This window comes from Schistocerca americana, chromosome 4 (assembly GCF_021461395.2).
Source record: "Schistocerca americana isolate TAMUIC-IGC-003095 chromosome 4, iqSchAmer2.1, whole genome shotgun sequence".
NCBI classification, from domain to species: Eukaryota; Metazoa; Arthropoda; class Insecta; order Orthoptera; family Acrididae; genus Schistocerca; species Schistocerca americana.
This window is the reverse complement of record NC_060122.1, coordinates 789,643,786-789,661,542: the sequence shown is the minus strand read 5'-3', so window position 1 is coordinate 789,661,542 and position 17,757 is coordinate 789,643,786. Positions and strand designations below refer to the sequence as shown.

At 43.8% G+C, this 17,757-nt stretch overlaps 1 protein-coding gene across 2 annotated transcripts in view; it reads left to right on the top strand.

Annotated features, from left to right (window-relative positions):
* The window catches only part of LOC124612952 (atrial natriuretic peptide receptor 1-like), a 1,199,832-nt gene that overhangs the window by 936,022 nt on the left and 246,053 nt on the right, over positions 1–17,757 (top strand). For both annotated transcript variants that reach the window (XM_047141468.1, XM_047141467.1), the window contains one exon: positions 11,519–11,695. In XM_047141468.1, coding sequence (XP_046997424.1) covers positions 11,519–11,695 — 177 coding nt within the window. The remainder of the gene's footprint in view (positions 1–11,518; positions 11,696–17,757) is intronic.

Here is a 17,757-nt window from a genome sequence, read left to right as displayed (position 1 = left end):
AGCGCCGTAGGATGGATAAGGAGGAACTATTAAAAAAATAGTTGCTGAATTTGGTGTTGGTACATCAACGGTGACGGATTGGAAGAGCAGCCGGAAAGAAATTGAAAGCTATTGTTTCAAAATGATGATGTCTGATGAAATTATTACCGTCTGTTCGTCTGAAGGCAGTGAGATACTGGTGATGGATTAGCTGGCAATTTTTCGGCTAAATATGAAGATATTATGACACACACAGAGTCGAAAATTCAGCTGGACAGTACAACAGTTTATTCGGAACGCCAGGCGGAAACGACTCCAGCGAGACCGATGGTGAAACGCCCGAGAGATCATGCTACAAGTAAAGGACGTAATAAATATTGGACCACAAAAAATTTTCGTTATTATTTCAGTGCATAACACTCACTGTGTTTTTTTTTCCAGTCTCTGGTGTACATTTTCATGAACTTAATGTGTAATTCGTGTATTTACGTAAAATAATAAATAAATATAATGATTGTACGGGCGGCATTTGACCTGTCTGTTTTTTTTTAATTTTAGTATCTGGATTATTGGAATTTTCGATACGCTAGAGGAATTACATTCCCACCTAGTTCGCATAAATGACATTCCACTGCAATTTATTTATTTTTATTTTTATTTCCGGATTATTGGGATTTGCAATAATCCGAAGGAATTACGGTTCCACTTAGCCAGCATAAATGAGGTTCCAGTGTAATACACCAAGTAGTATTGAGTTTGGCGCCGAGACGGCGACCACCGTACGTCGAAATAGTGGACCTTTCTAGAATGTTCACCGAACTTCACATCACTGTCTTCCATACTAATGAAAAGATAAACCCGAGGAAAATTTGAACTTACGCTTCGAAACGAAAATTTTACCTCCGCACAAGATATAAGTCGCCTTTTCATGTAAAGTTGAGAAAAGCTCTCTCATTTGTTCATTACCGAGAGTGCATTGAGTGGAAATTGAGATAACACAGCAACGGAAGACGTTTTGGCTTCTCCGTTTCAACAGATTTGCATGTGTTCAACAGAGTTTTGTATTACTTCCCCTGTAGTCTACTCTTCGTGTTAAGCGTTCCTAATGTGTCTGTCTGGTATGTTTTGTTGTGACATTTGTGTTTTAAGCCATTTGCGGGAAATTAACACGAAACATAAATGTAAAGGGTACTCCGAGGCTGTATGTATTTGCATATAAAAGATATACCTTGTAAAATAAAAAATATTTAAATGTGTGCTCTGCTTTTGAATCTTTAATAGCTATCAATAGCTTGCAAGATTTAAAACGAAAAACGTGGGATGCATGCAACAGATAATAGTAAAGAGCTCAGTTATTCTTGCATCATTTAGTAAGGAAGGAGGAGGACTATTCACGCATTAATTAAGCAGAGCATGCACACCATGTTTTTCATTTCCAATTTACCAAGTATTTTCATAGCTATTAAAAATTCATAGTTACAAGTAATGCAGACTATTTGTCTGAGATTAGGAACATGTTTAGGGTGAGGAGAAACAATTTTTTACATTTTGTTCCGATTTAAAAACGTGATATATTAAAAATTAATTTTTATTCAACTAATTATGTATGGTTTTTAGCCTTGTGTGTGTGTGTGTGTGTGTGTGTGTGTGTGTGTGTGTGTGTGTGTGTGTATTTGTGTGAAATTTTTGAACAGATTTCGAGCATTTTAATAAGATCATCTCAGTTACATTTTCACCTGACTCAGTCAATATATTGTTTCCTGCGTACAGCTTACGAAAAGAGCATGAAGGTAAAAATTTGATATATTTTATCTCACACGGTTGCTGACCATCAGTCGTTCTTCCAGTGAACCATTCACGACTGGAACAAGAAAAAGGAGCAAACGGCAGTAGTACACAACCACACCATACAAGAAAGCGAGTTAGTATTGCAGTGCCATCCAGATCTGAGTTATGTTTATCATTTCAGTTCTCAAGCTTATCGGGAAATTTATTTAAAATCAATCGCAAAATTGCTACCAAAGTGACAGACAGACAAGAACGTAACCTAATTACAACGTGGTTGAAATTATGGTGAAGTTAAAATTTTCACAGAGTTTCTAGCGTGTAGAAGGCATACAATTGCGAAATCGGATGATTATTTTTGACGCTCCCTGTGTGTTATTGTCTTCTCCGTGGTTCGAAATTGTCTCTTGATTTATACTCATTGTAGTGACATAACTTGCTTTAGTGTGTCAGCACTTTGCTATATTGCACATGCACAAATCAGTTTTTTTCTTGTAGGAAATTTCGTATTTTGCTTTGGGCAACTTATACAATATAGGTTTCTTCCTAATTTTAAAACTACAACGTATCTGAAGCTAAAGTTGTCATGAAAGAAGGACCTTTCCTTTGATGGTATTCATATCGAGGTCAGAATACTGGATTCTCTTTAAAGTGGTGGTACACGTCATCCTATTAACATTTGTAGTAAATCTCGCTGACTAGTCAATTTCCTTTGAAGGAAACATTACAAAAGTCTCGCGAAATGACCACAACAAGAAAATCAGAGAAATTTAGAGGTGATTAGGAGGTTTATTGACAGCCGCTCTTCCCAAATACCTTTCGTGAGTGCAACAGGGTAGATAGTGGCATCAGAAGTATCATTGGTCAGACGCTGTAATTTGGCTTTCGGATTATAGATGTAGATGAAGATTAATCCTAAATAAAACTGACGACGCCCTACGACGTGCGACTGTTGACTGTAAAGTAATGTTGTGTAACAAACAAAAAGCTCACAGACAAGAAATGTTGTAATCTGATTTCATCAAGGGACCATTCCAAGAGATGATTAAAATGAGTGCCACTGAAGTCAGCGAAAGGCGGTTAACTTTGAGTAAAACACTGGAGGAGTATATAAGACGCAGGAAGCAAGTAAATACAAACAGAGCAGTCGATGCACTGGCAACGCCAGTGGCTTCTTCTTTTGCGTCACGTTTGAGTTTGTTAAGTTCCTAGAGGATTCGGCCTTTGTAGGTTTTATCAGATGCGTAAATAATGTGATGTCCTGTCTCAGGAAATCTAGCATTGTTAGTGGCTCTAATTACCAAGAGGAAATCATAGAATGCTGATACATAACCTAACGAGATGATACAGCGGTTAAGGGGTTCCGTTCATGTTACGGGGACGCAGGATTCAAATAAGTGTTCAAACATCCTGATCAGGGTTTCCCGTGCTTTCTATGTCAATGCAAGGGAATGTCACGATAGTGAAATTAAACAGAACAAAGCTGCTTTTCTTCCTACGTCCTTCTCAAACTATTCTAGTACTTCATCTCTGATTACCTGATGAAAATGAGACGTTAAACTCAAATATTCGCAAATTAAAAGTGCTGTAATAGATTTGAGTGCATAAAAAGTCAAGTCAGATATTACTTACGACCGCGGTAAAAATGTCCGTTAGTTACGTAGGTAAACATAGGGTGACACTTGAACCTAAAAGCGGATATTCTTGCTTTCCTTCGCGACGTACTTCTGGAGTACAGGTTAATCAGGACACTCGGCTGATTATAGCTCGTGCTGTTTTTATGCGGCAATGTCATTGTCCATTTTGCTCGATATTTTTACCTTTACAAAAACAAACACTTCAACGCTTTTCGGATACAACCATCTTCAGAATCTCTCAGGTAACAAATTGAACAAATGAGCAGTACTGTTTCTACAAGTATTACAATAATACACATGCAGTTTGTCCAAGGAGAAATGTTCAGTATTCACGGACATGACAGAACGCTCACGTGAAGCCGAAAATATTCATATGGACATACGCTCTTTTCAGAATGGTTTCCGAGATAGAACACATGCAATGTACATTTGATTTTGGGCAAGTGGCGCGCACTTATGTGCCTTACCTACCAAACCTCTTTGACGTTTTGTTTCAGCGCAACCTACCTCACTGGGTTTCAGCCTCTTTGTTCGTGATGCCTTTCTGCCATTAAACTACGCCGTTAAAGGCGTAGTTATCCACTGTGTGTTGTGAGAGAAGTAGTGAGATGGATTAAGTGTGTATCGGTTTACTGCGTTTGTTGTCGCGCTATCTGAAATGCCACCGTGCACGTAGACTCAGTTAGAATGCTGCCCTAGTCTAGGACTGGAAGGCGCGCGATCTATACGAGTTTGACCGAGGGCAGATCGTGTTGGTCCAGAGGCTCTGCACGAGTATTTCGGAAACTGCATGACTTGTCGAGTGTTCGAGGAGTTTTGAGGTGAGAGTCTTCGACACGTGACGAAACCAAGGTGAAACCACGTCCAGACGGTGTTGGGCTGGGGGGGGGCACTAACCATTTAAGATACCGAACGTCGCAGGCTGGGAAGACTGGTAAAACAGCACAGTCGGCGAATTGTGCCGGCATTAACATCAGATTTGATTGGTGGTCTGAGTACAACTGTGTCTGAATACACAGTGCGCCGAACACTCCTAACATTGGACCCGCGCAACCGACGACACGTGCATGTGCCAATGTTAACAAAACGATGTCGAAACAACGACTGAAATGGGCAAGTGGCCATCGGCAATAGACGTTGGCGCAGTGGCAGGACGTTGCATGGTCTGATGAATATCGATACCTTCTTCATCGTGCCAATGGGAAGGCGCGAATCCGTCGTCTTCCAAGGGACAGCTCTTTCACACCCGTACTGTTGGACAGAGACAAGCTGGTGGGGGCTCCATTATCAAATGGTTCAAATGGCTCTGAGCACTATGGGACTTAACATCTTTGGTCATCAGTCCCCTAGAACTTAGAACTACTTAAACCTAACTAACCTAAGGACATCACACACATCCATGCCCGAGGCAGGATTCGAACCTGCGCCGTAGCGGTCGCGCGGCTCCGGACTGAGCGCCTAGAACCGCGAGACCACCGCGGCCGGCATCTCCATTATCCATTATGCTCTGGGGAACTTTCACGTGGGCATTGATAGGTCAAGTGGAAGTAGTACAAGGCACCATGACGGCCAAGGAGTACAGTAAACTGGTTTCAGACCACGTACACCCCCTCATGTCGATCATGTTCCCCGACGGTAGTGGCATTTTTCAACAAGATACTGCGCTATGTCACAAGGCAAGGAGTGTGATGGAGTGCTTCCAGTTGATCTGCTGGTCCTCCAACTCGTCAGATCTGAATAAGATCGAGCACATCTGGGATGTGATTGGACGTGGTGAAAGAGTTCATCGCCCCTTTCGCCGGAATTTACGGGTATTAGGTGACTTGTGTATGCAGGTATGGTTCCAGCTTCGTTCAGCGACCTACCAAGGTATCATTGCTTCCATGCTACGACGCGTCGCCACTGTTACCGTGCAAAGTGGACATACTGGTTAACAGTTAGGTTGTCATAAAGTTCGGTCTGATCAGAGTATGCACATATGGTGTATATTTCCGGCTTCTGCGATGGTAGTGCTCCTGCCGCTGTCGAATAATACCGTTGACGCTTCTCAACAAGTCGAATGCTTGATAGTACAGTGTTTGTCAGTGTTTTCAACACACTGCGTGAAACAGCGTTCTTCCAAGTTCCCGCTTTTCTTCTGAATTTGTAGCTACAGGAACACATTTTTGAAATCGTTCAGTGTAGTTCTGCTACCAGCACACAACAACTTTCTGCAGGTGTCGATGTCCCATAAACATTACATGAGGATCACTTGTACGCATTTCTTATCCAACGTTTCCACAATCTTCACATTTTCGACAATGGCACAACACTTGAATTTTATCACTGGTTAAACGACAAGCTTCATTTGATTCCATTAATACTATTCACTCATAAAGACGGCATAAAGACGGGTTTACGCGGGATGATATCAATAAGACACATAATAATCATCGACGGTCGCAGGAAAACCCTCTCGTTACAGTGGAAACCAATTTCCAAGTATATTTTTCCATCAACTTTTGAAGCGACACTTCGGTAATATGTAGACAGATCCTGTCATTTTAGAAAAACGTATGAAGGGGCAGAACTACTAACATTTTTAGGAAAATTCGTTTGCTGACCACCTTTAGAACGTTCCTTTGCACGCGGCCTGCAGTGTACTTGCAGCATGATGGAGGCCGTCCACATTTTACCAGACGTGTGTGGGGACACCCCAACCGCACTTACCCTAATTTCTGGGCGACCGTGGTAGTGCAATTACCTACCTGCTAAGATCGCCAAACCTTACGCTATTAAATTTTTATTTACGGCGTTGGATGAAGTCTCAGGTGCACAAACGGTAGGTGAACACGCGAGACGAATTCCTTGGTCACATCATGGTGTCTGCTGCCCTTATTGGAGAACGTGCAGAGCCTCTCAGACACGTAAAGCAGCATGTTCTCACAAGAGTGTACAAGTGCACTGAAGTTCAAGGTGAGATACTCAAACACTGAGAACTGTACAATAGTTCTGATATGGCGTCTACGATAATACTCAGAGGTGAATGTGTTATAATACGTGTTTTTCAATTGATACTTTGTACAGTGCATGTTGTAATGATGATGATGATGATGTTTTGGTTTGTAGGGCGCTCAACGGCGCGGTTATCAGCGCCCGTACAATGTCCCAACCTTTGCTCAGCCCAATTTCGCCACTTTCCTGGATGATGATGAAATGATGAGGACAACACAAACACCCAGTCATCGCGAGGCAGGTGAAAATTCCTGACCCCGCCGGGAATCGAACCCGGGACCCCGTGCTCGGGAAGCGAGAACGCAACCGCGAGACCACGAGCGGCGGACACATGTTGTAATGTTCACCAACTGTTGCACATGTGTAAATCTGACAACATATTGAATAATACAGAAATTAAATAACAATGTACATTAAATCTATCCTACCTCCGAGATCATTTGGGGTAGGACATAATGTTTGCATGAAGTCTCTTCTTTCGAATAATCATTCCCGTCATATCCCTGAATATTGAACACTGCTCCTGGGACAACCTGTATAGAATAAAACAAAAATATACCACATTTCATATGTTGAGGTACTGTATCTGAGCCGTTTCCTTGTACATTAAAGTCGCAAACTGGTGCTGTTTAGTGAGGCAGCCTTGTCATGCTAAAGTCAAGTCAACGCTCACAACCTATTTCCTAGTATTATGTAGAGAGTTATGTCTATGAAACTGGGCACCTAAAAGCCACACATTAAATGTACTAGAAGAATTGGAAATTTTTGTTGACGGGAACAGAGAACCACAGCGCCTGCTGAAGGAACAAAACAATTTCGGATTAAACCGGTACTGTGACACCTTCCAAGACTTGCTGGTCCAGCTGCGCAGCTAGTGGGTTGGGCTGATTCGAGGAGACTGTGTCAACACTAGAAGTAAACGCAACAGCCGTGAGATGGCGGCGAGATCAAAGTCTACAGTGCTAAAATTTTTGTATTTTGACTTTCTTGCCACGTATTTTTATAAGAATGTCATAATGTTTCGCATTCTCATTCTACAAAATGTAAACGGGGTTGAAATGTAGATTTCACACAGTGTACAGTAGAGCGAAAAGTTACGTTAATTTCTGCCCTTTATACTTTCAAGGCATTGTAACATTCTTTTCATTGCCACCTTTATTCATTCTATTATTTTACAGATCATTTTATGAAATGGCTATGCTTATAGTACGAAAAAAATGTAGACGTTCATCTGAATTTTTATGTAACAAGCCCATTTGCACTTAACGCCATATAACAACCACACTGTTAATTTGTTATTTAATGTATGCTGCTTCGCTAAATGGCGTTAGTTTTTGTTACAAGTGTACATAAGGGCTGACAAGATACACTGTATCAAGATTTTAAATGTGGTATGTGTTCCTTTATTCTACACGTATACACGTACGAGCGGCGTTCAATGAGCAATACAACGCTTTTCTTCTCGGCTAGTTCCAGTTGAAAAAGTGCGGCATTTGTTATGGGACATTGTGAAATATTTCCTCTTCAGTCTCTATTGTTTTATGAAGTTCTGATAGATGGCGGCGCTCTAAGTAGACTTCAAAGAGGCGTCTGTAACAGAGGTGCGTTCAAAAATGGTTCAAATGGCTCTGAGCACTATGGGACTTAACATCTGTGGTCATCAGTCCCCGAGAACTTAGAACTACTTAAACCTAACTAACCTAAGGACATCACACACATCCATGCCCGAGGCAGGATTCGAACCTGCGGCCGTAGCAGTCACGCGGTTCCGGACTGCGCGCCTAGAACCGCTAGACCACCGCGGCCGGCCAGAGGTGCGTTCCAATCAGATAGCTGTCATCGAGTTTCTTTTGGCGGAAAACCAGAGTAGCACAGATATGCATAGGCGCATGCAGAATGTCTACGGAGATTGTCAGGGAACAATAGTAAGGTGAGTCGTTGGGAGAGGCACCTGCCATCATCGCAACAAGGTCGCGCAGACATATCGGATCTCCCGCTTGCCAACTGGCCGCACACAGTTCTGACTCTTGTAGAGATGAAACGGCCGGACACTCTGTCGCGTCTTGCCACGGTTCTCGCCGCTCCCCCCTTCTGAGGTTCGAGTCCTCCCACTGACATGGGTGCATGTTGTCCTTAGTGTAAGTGAGTTTAAGTTAGATTAAGTATTGCGTAAGCCTAGGAACCGATGACCTCAGCAGTTCGGCCCCATAGTCCTTACCACAAATTTCCAATTTCCAACTCTCATGCGAAGGGATCGATGCACAACTGGACGTCTCTTTTGATAGTGCTGATACACTTTTCCGGAAGGTGTGCGCTTTCAGGGTTTATCGATACCTCGCAGAGGACCATAAAGAGCAACGAGCTTGGTCCAGTGAAGGATGCGCTACAAGAGAAACAGACCTGCATGATGAGGAGGTTACTGTTGCAGCAGGAGATTGGCTCCGATGTCGACCAGTGGTGTAGTACCATGTGGGCAAATAGGACTTCCCAGTAAGGTGGCATAAGGCGGAGGCAATGTTGAAAAATAAGGTGCTGTTGTCAAAGGGTGGGGAATAATATGGTGTTCAGAATGGTTCAAATGGCTCTGAGCACTATGGGACTTAACTTCTGAGGTCATCAGTCCCCTAGAACTTAGAACTACTTAAACCTAACTAACCTAAGGACATCACACACATCCATGCCCGAGGCAGGATTAGAACCTGCGACCGTAGCGGTCACGCGGTTCCAAACTGAAGCGCTTAGAACCGCACGGCCACACCGGCCGGCTAATATGGTGTATTGGAATCCTAATAAAACCAGCCTGCTTTCAGAAAAAAAAGTGTTGTATTACTTATTGAACACCTCATTACATTACAGCTTATTTTATGAAATGACTGCAGTTAATACTAGGAAAAAAATTTACGTCGGTATGAATGTTAACGTGAGAAGCCCTACGGGTGAATGTTAACGCCACGTGACGGTAGGAGATAGTTATTTAAGTTAAGCTGTCTTATTAAACAGCGCTAGTCATGATACAAGTGTACATGTCAATCGGCGAGATACACTGTATACAGGGTGGTTCATTGAGCGTGACCGGGCCAAATATCTCACGAAATAAGTGTCAAACGAAAAAACTCCAAAGAACGAAACTTGTCTAGCTTTAATGGGGAAAGCAGATGGTTGACCAGCTATATGGCGCTCCCATAGGTCAAATGGATATCAACTGCGCTTTTTTAAAAATAGGAACCCCCCATTTTGTATTACATATTCGTGTAGTACGTAAAGAAATACGAATGTTTTAATTGGATCACTTTTTTCGCTTTGTGATAGATGGTGCTGTAATAGTCACAAACATATGGCTCACAGTTTTAGAAGAACAGTTGGTAACAGGTAGGCTTTTTAAATTAAAATACAGAACGTAGGTACGATTGAAAATTTTATTTCGGTTGTTCCAATGTCATACATGTACCTTTGTGAACTTATCATTTCTGAGAACACATGCTGTTACAGCGTGAATACCTGTAAATACCACATTATTGCAATAATTGCTCAAAATGATGTCCGTCAACGTCAATGAATTTGGCAATACGTGTAACGACATTCCTCTCAACAGCTAATAGTTGGCCTTCCGTAATGTTCGCACACGCATTGACAGAGCCTTTGACACATGTCACGATAGCAAATATCCTTCACCTTCCCCACAGAAAGAAATCCGTGGACATCAGATCCGGTGAACTTGTGGGCCATGGTGTGGTGCTTCGACGACCAATCCACCTGTCATGAAATATGCTATTCAGTACCGCTTCAACCGCACGCGAGCTATGTGCTGGACATCCATCATGTTGGAAGTACATCGCCATTCTGTCATGCAGTGAAACATCTTGTAGTAACATGGGTAGAACATTACGTAGGAAATCAGCATACATTGGACCATTTAGATTTCCATCGATAAAATGGGGACCAATTAGCCTTCCTCCTATAATGTCGCACAATAAATTAACCCGCCAAGGTCACTGATGTTCCACTTGTCGCAGCCATCGTGGATTTTCCGTTGCCCAATAGTGCATATTATGCCGATTTACGTTACCGCTGTTGGTGAATGACGCTTCTTCGCTAAATAGAACGCGTCCAACGCAGCTAAAACACCTACTTGGGCCTCATCATTTGTTACAGATCGTGGTTGAGGTTACACAAGTGGCTGAACGCTTCCTTAAATAACGTAACTATCCGGCGAACGGCCCAGACACTTGGATGATGTCGTCCAGGATACCGGGCAGCATACATAGCACACACTCGTTGGACATTTTGATCACAACAGCCATACATCAACACGATATCGACCTTTCCCGCCATTGGCAAACGGTCCACTTTAACACGGGTAATGTATCACGAAGCAAATACCGTCCGCACAGGCGGAATGTTACGTGATACCACGTACTTATATGTTTGTTACTATTACAGCGCCATCTACCACAAAGCGAAAAAATTGGTCCAACTAAAACGTTCATGTTTCTTTATGTACAACACGAATATGTGATAAAAAAATGGCGGTTACCGTTTAAAAAAGGCAGCTCATATCCGTTTTACATATGGCAACACCATCTAGGGGGCCAACCAAAGCGCCATCTGGTTTCCCCATTCAAGCTAGACGAGTTTCGTTCTTTGTAGTTTTTTCGTTTGATGCTTATTTCGTGAGATATTTGGTCCGGTCACTATCAATGGACCACCCACTAGAGATATTACGGTGCGCTTTCGTTTTATTCTACAAGCAATATTGTATTACACGGAGAAATACTATTTACTTTATTTGTTTGTTATGACACACATTGTTGTAATGGCTGTGGCATGAAGCACGTTTAGGTTCATATGATAGCATAATAATCTGATGTCATTTAGGGACAAAATTTTCATTTGGCACAATGTATCTTCTCCCTCCAATCACAAATGTCTCTATCATTTATCCACTTGAAGTATTGTGACATCGCCAAGCGACGAGTTTCTATTCGAAATTCTGCAAATTAATGAACTATATGTTGAACAATTTTTGTGGCTTCCCTGAGACAGGCGGCAAATGGACTTGTTTGCTCCTGTCTCCGTTTCACGTTACATGTGTTCTCATATGACTTGGGTGCTGCCTGCTGCAGATGAAGGACCTGCACCACGACCACCTGGTGCGCTTCCTGGGCTCCTGCGTGGACCCGCCCAACTGCTACCTGCTGACCGAGTACTGCCCCAAGGGCAGCCTGCAGGACATCCTGGAGAACGAGCAGATACAGCTCGACTGGATGTTCCGCTACAGCCTCATGCACGACATCGTCAAGGTGAGTAATTGACCACACGTTATAAGGTAGCAAGTCTGTATATAGGCGAACCAGATACTCGTTTGAAATGGATAGCTAGGCTGAAGTCGACAAGTTGCTATGTCTTGGTGATTCACAGAAATACAGTGCGTCCATTAAACCGTGGTGCAGTTTTAATCTCTCACAGAAAAGCGATGAAACAAGACAGAAATGTGAAACAAGATGGAAACGGAAGAGAAACTCTCGAAGGGTCCATACCTGCGCAGCGCAATTCGGTGTGGCTTCCATTTGTTGCCCTACATAGCTTCTTGGGAAGCTATACGGAGCCTTGAAATCGTGCAAGTTATACCGTAGCATGAGCGTTATAGGAGGCTGCAACAGAGGTATAGTGGGCTGTTTTTCTATTAAGGAGGGTGCACTACCTTCTGTAGTAGAGAATGAGGGATGTGGGGGACAGAGTTTCGTGAAAGTACACAACTAGCCATTAAAATTGCTACACCACGAAGATGACGTGACAGGAAGAAGATGCTGTGATATGCAAATGATTAGCTTTTCAGAGCATTCACACAAGGTTGGCGCCGGTGGCGACACCTACAACGTGCTGACATGAGGAAAGTTTCCAACCGATTTCTCTTACACAAACAGCAGTTGACCGGCGTTGCCTGTTGAAACTATGTTCTGATGCCTCGTGTAAGGAGGAGAAATGCGTACCATCACGTTTCCGACTTTGATAAAAATCGGATTGCAGCCTATTGCGGTTGCGGTTTATCGTATCGCGACATTGCTGTTCGCGTTGGTCGAGATCCAATGACTGTTTGTAGAATATGGAATCGGTGGGTTCAGGAGGGTAATATGGAACGCCGTGCTGGATCCCAATGGCCTCGTATCACTAGCAGTCGAGATGACAGGCATCTTATCCGCATGGCTGTAACGGATCGTGCAATCACGTGTCGATCGCTGAGTCAACAAATGGGGACGTTTGCAAGGCAACAACCATCTGCACGAACAGTTCGACGACGTTTGCAGCAGCGTGGACTATCAGCTCGGAGACCATGGCTGCGGTTACCGTTGACGCTGCATCACAGACAGGAGCGCCTGCGATGGTGTATTCAACAACGAACCTAGGTGCACGAATGGCAAAATGTCATTTTTCCGGATGAATCCAGGATCTGTTTACAGCATCATGGTGGTCGCATCCATGCTTGGCGACATCGCGGTGAATGCACATTGGAAGAGTGTATTCGTCATCGCCATACTGGCGTACCACCCGGCGTGATGGTAGGGAGTGCCATTGGTTACAGGTCTCGGTACCTCTTGTTCGCATTGACGGCACTTTGAACAGTCGACGTTACATTTCAGGTGTGTTACTACCCGTGGCTCTACATATCAGCAGGCTAATGCACGACCGCATGTTGCAGGTCCTGTATTGGCCTTTCTGGATACACAAAATGTTCGACTGCCTCCCTGGCCAGCACATTCTCCAGATCTCTCACCATCTGAAAACGTCTGGTCAATGATGACCGAGAAATTGACTCGTCACAATACGCCGGTCACTACTCTTGATGAACTGTGGTATCGCGTTGAAGCTGCATGGGTAGGTGTACCTGTACACGATATCCAAGCTCTGTTTGACTCAATGCCCAGGCGTGTCAAGGCCGTTATTACGGCCAGAGTTGGTTGTTCTGGGTACTGTGTTCTCAGGATCTATGCACCCAAATTGCGTGAAAATGCAATCACATGTCACTTCTAATGTAATATATTTGTCCAATAAATATACGTTTATCACCTGCATTTCTTCTTCGTGTAGCAATTTTAATGGCCAGTAGTGTAGTTCTTCCCTCGCACGTCTAGTGGGATCTGATATAACAGAGTGAATAGCATCTGTGATTCTCTGTTTTAAATAATTACTGTCGTTGATACGCTCACTGCAAATGCGTTGTTTTACATAACTCCAAAAGTAAAAGTCTAATGGCCCTAGGTCCGAGGATTGTGGTGACCTTGACTTAGAATCAGCGCTTCCTATTCATCGAAGGGGAAATTTTGCATCCAGGGACTAGTAAACGTTGTTGGCGTAGTGTAGAGGAGCGCCGTCTTGTAGAAAGATGACATCTTCACGAAATTGTGGGACTGCATACAACTACAATGTGTCAAGTTAGTTGTTTGACATCACAGTCTGCTCCGCAAAGAAAAATGGGCCTTCATCTTTATCATGCATCAGGGCAGACCACACTTTCACCTTATGGATGTTATATACCTATTCAGTGTAGGCACGAGGATTTTCAGAAGCCCATATTCTGACATTATAACGATGAACATGACCACAGATGTGAAATGTAGCCTCATCGCTAAAAACAATCCTCTTCACATACCGTCGATCATAATCGATCTCATTAAGCATACCATTAGCACACTCGACTCGCTTGGGTCTGTCGGTCGGTTTGACACAGTGCAAAAACTGCACTTTGTAATCCGAAAACGAAGCTATTTCTTTAAAACTTTATGAAATCCTTTCTTACGTCTTACCCTCGACCACACGCACTCACCGATTTTTGGAGCTTCTTAGGTGGCTATCCCGTACAACTTCCACAGACTCGTCACTAAACGAAGGTCTCCCAGAAAGTGCCGGTATCTTTTAACTGCTTGTCCCACCAATTAATGTTATTTCTGTTTGGTTGCTCTTCGTTGTTCACGCGAGATATCCGCGTCGGATACTGTTCACAGATTAGAATTTAGTAAGCCGCAGAAAAGACTGAACATTCCTCTATGCCGTTCACACCTTGACCTACGTGGCCTGATACGCTGCTGTTACGCTGTTCGTTGTGTTGTGCAAACGGCGCGCGCACACAACGTTGAACGTCATGCTGCAGAGAGTTCTTGCGATACTGTCCAACGTAACGCGAGTTTCAACCTTTCATTTCGTTTGTGTTACCCACAAAAAGCGACCGTAATGTCACGACGATTTTTCGGACGCACTGAATGTCGTTCCGTGGCGACACTATGGCGGTTACACTGTGACAAGAAGTCGAGTAACATACGAGCCACCGTAATATGAGACCGGTTAGTAGAGTTTCAGCAGTCCGTAGTGGAAGACGTGTAACGGTTATAACATCGTGTTCCAAGCGTTTGACACACAGAGTATTCCAGTCGTATAAAAGCACCCTTCGGACGGCGAAGAAGATATCGTGATGTTATTTTTGGGTACGTGGATGAGCCTTTCGTGCCGGCCGCTGTGGCCGAGTGGTTCTAGGCACTTCAGTCCGGAATCACGCGGCTGATACGGTCGCAGGTTCGACACCTACCTAGGGCATGGGTGTGTGTGATGCCCTTAGGTTAGTTAGGTTTAAGTAATACTAAGTCTAGGGGACTGATGACCTCAGATGTTAAGTCTAATAGTGCTTAGAGTCATTTGAACCATTTGATCCTTTCGTTATAATGCTCCATAGAGAATACGAACTCTCAGAATTTCCGTATTTTCTGAATAATATTATTTTTAATAAAAATATACTAATGAAAAAGAGAAAGAAAGTCAATCATTATCTTGGATGTGCAGGAACATATAAAACTTGCCGGAACTTCATGGCATTAAGTCCACAGAGAGCCCACTCACAGGGACAGATATCTTAACAGAAAGTCGAGTCACCATCCGAAGCAGAAAAAAAATGAGTTATTAGATCAATGGTGGACCGAGCTACAAGAATCTGTGAACCATAGTACTAGCAGGATAAGGTCCATCCTTTAAGAACTGCCTTCAGATTAACCGACTACTCTGACACAGAGATAAATAGGGCACTGCTCCTTAAAATGTCTAGATCTTCTACTGAAAATGACGCATCAGCAGAATACTCACAAAACATGGAATTGATACAGCGTATAAACAAAGAGGAAAAGTTCCACGAATATTTGAACACTGCAAAGGCCCTATCCCAGCGACATGCCACAGCAGCACTACATAAAATCCCTTGCACCTGCTATCAGATACACCGGGTGATCAAAAAGTCAGTATAAAATTGAAAACTGAATAAATCACGGAATAATGTAGATAGAGAGGTACAAATTGACAGACATGGTTGGAATGACATGGGGTTTTATTAGAACCAAAAAATTACAAAAGTTCAAAAAATGTCCGACAGATGGCGCTTCATTTGATCAGAATAGCAATAATTAGCATAACAAAGTAAGACAAATCAAAGATGATGTTCTTTACAGGAAATGCTGAATATGTCCACCATCATTCCTCAACAATAGCTGTGGTCGAGGAATAATGTTGTGAACAGCACTGTAAAGCATGTCCGGAGTTATGGTGAGGCATTGGCGTCGGATGTTATCTTCCCGGATCCCTAGATATGTCGGTCGATCACGATACACTTGCGACTTAAAGTAACCTCAAAGCCAATAATCGCACGGACTGAGGTCTGGGGACCTGGGGGGCCAAGCATGACGAAAGTGGCGGCTGAGCACACGATCATCACCAAACGACGCGCGCGAGAGATCTTTCACGCGTCTAGCAATACATATTTTTGGGGTTCTAATAAAACCCCGTGTCATTCCAAGCATGTGTGTCAATTTTTACGTCTCTATCTACATTATTCCGTGGTTTATTAAGTTTTCAAATTTGTACTGACTTTTTGATCACCCGGTACATAGGAAATACAAGAAGAACCACTAGCACCCACCTTAAGGAACACAAGACCAATTGTCGCTAAATCAACAGTATCAGATCATTCGTTGGGACCAGAGAACCATCAACTGTTGCGGTAGCAATAACTGACCGTGAACTATGCTGGGATCTGCACACAGGCCTTAGAAATTCAAAAGCACAAACAAAACTCTAACCTAAACTAAGAAGGATCCAAAAGTGAACAAGTTGTCTGCCTTGGTGCTAAATAAAACAAGTAGCGTCAACTCTTACCCACTACAAGCTCTATAACATACGTTCGTCCAATTCCGTGACCTTAGGCAGGGGTTCAGTGACGCCACGATCCGACCGCTTCGTGGGTACATACATGGTGAATCAGATGCCCCTACCGTAGTCTTCGAGTTATTTAAGAAAAACGTGAAAAGCTGACCATCAAAAGAACCCCCACCCCTAGCTTCAGTCCCCACCGGTCAGTATTTCAAGTATATTGTTGATGACAGACCCTCCAAAAATTTTACAAAAATTTGCGACTGCACGAATTATTTCCCATATTCGACCTTTTTTGATCTTCATTAACTGGCATTATAAAACCACAGGCTTAATCGAGCACTTACAAGTTGAAAAACAGAAGTTTGAGTAAATCTTACCCAACAGTTTTGAGAATTTTAACGGCATAAAATAAACAGTTACATTCTTCTGTTATACGAAACTAATGTGCTAGTAAAGGTCAAGATCGGATTGAATTGTGGAAATACACTCCTGGAAATGGAAAAAAGAACACATTGACACCGGTGTGTCAGACCCACCATACTTGCTCCGGACACTGCGAGAGGGCTGTACAAGCAACGATCACACGCACGGCACAGCGGACACACCAGGAACCGCGGTGTTGGCCGTCGAATGGCTCTAGCTGCGCAGCATTTGTGCACCGCCGCCGTCAGTGTCAGCCAGTTTGCCGTGGCATACGGAGCTCCATCGCAGTCTTTAACACTGGTAGCATGCCGCGACAGCGTGGACGTGAACCGTATGTGCAGTTGACGGACTTTGAGCGAGGGCGTATAGTGGGCATGCGGGAGGCCGGGTGGACGTACCGCCGAATTGCTCAACACGTGGGGCGTGAGGTCTCCACAGTACATCGATGTTGTCGCCAGTGGTCGCCGGAAGGTGCACGTGCCCGTCGACCTGGGACCGGCCCCCGCAGCGACGCACGGACCGTAGGATCCTACGCAGTGCCGTAGGGGACCGCACCGCCACTTCCCAGCAAATTAGGGACACTGTTGCTCCTGGGGTATCGGCGAGGACCATTCGCAACCGTCTCCATGAAGCTGGGCTACGGTCCCGCACACCGTTAGGCCGTCTTCCGCTCACGCCCCAACATCGTGCAGCCCGCCTCCAGTGGTGTCGCGACAGGCGTGAATGGAGGGACGAATGGAGACGTGTCGTCTTC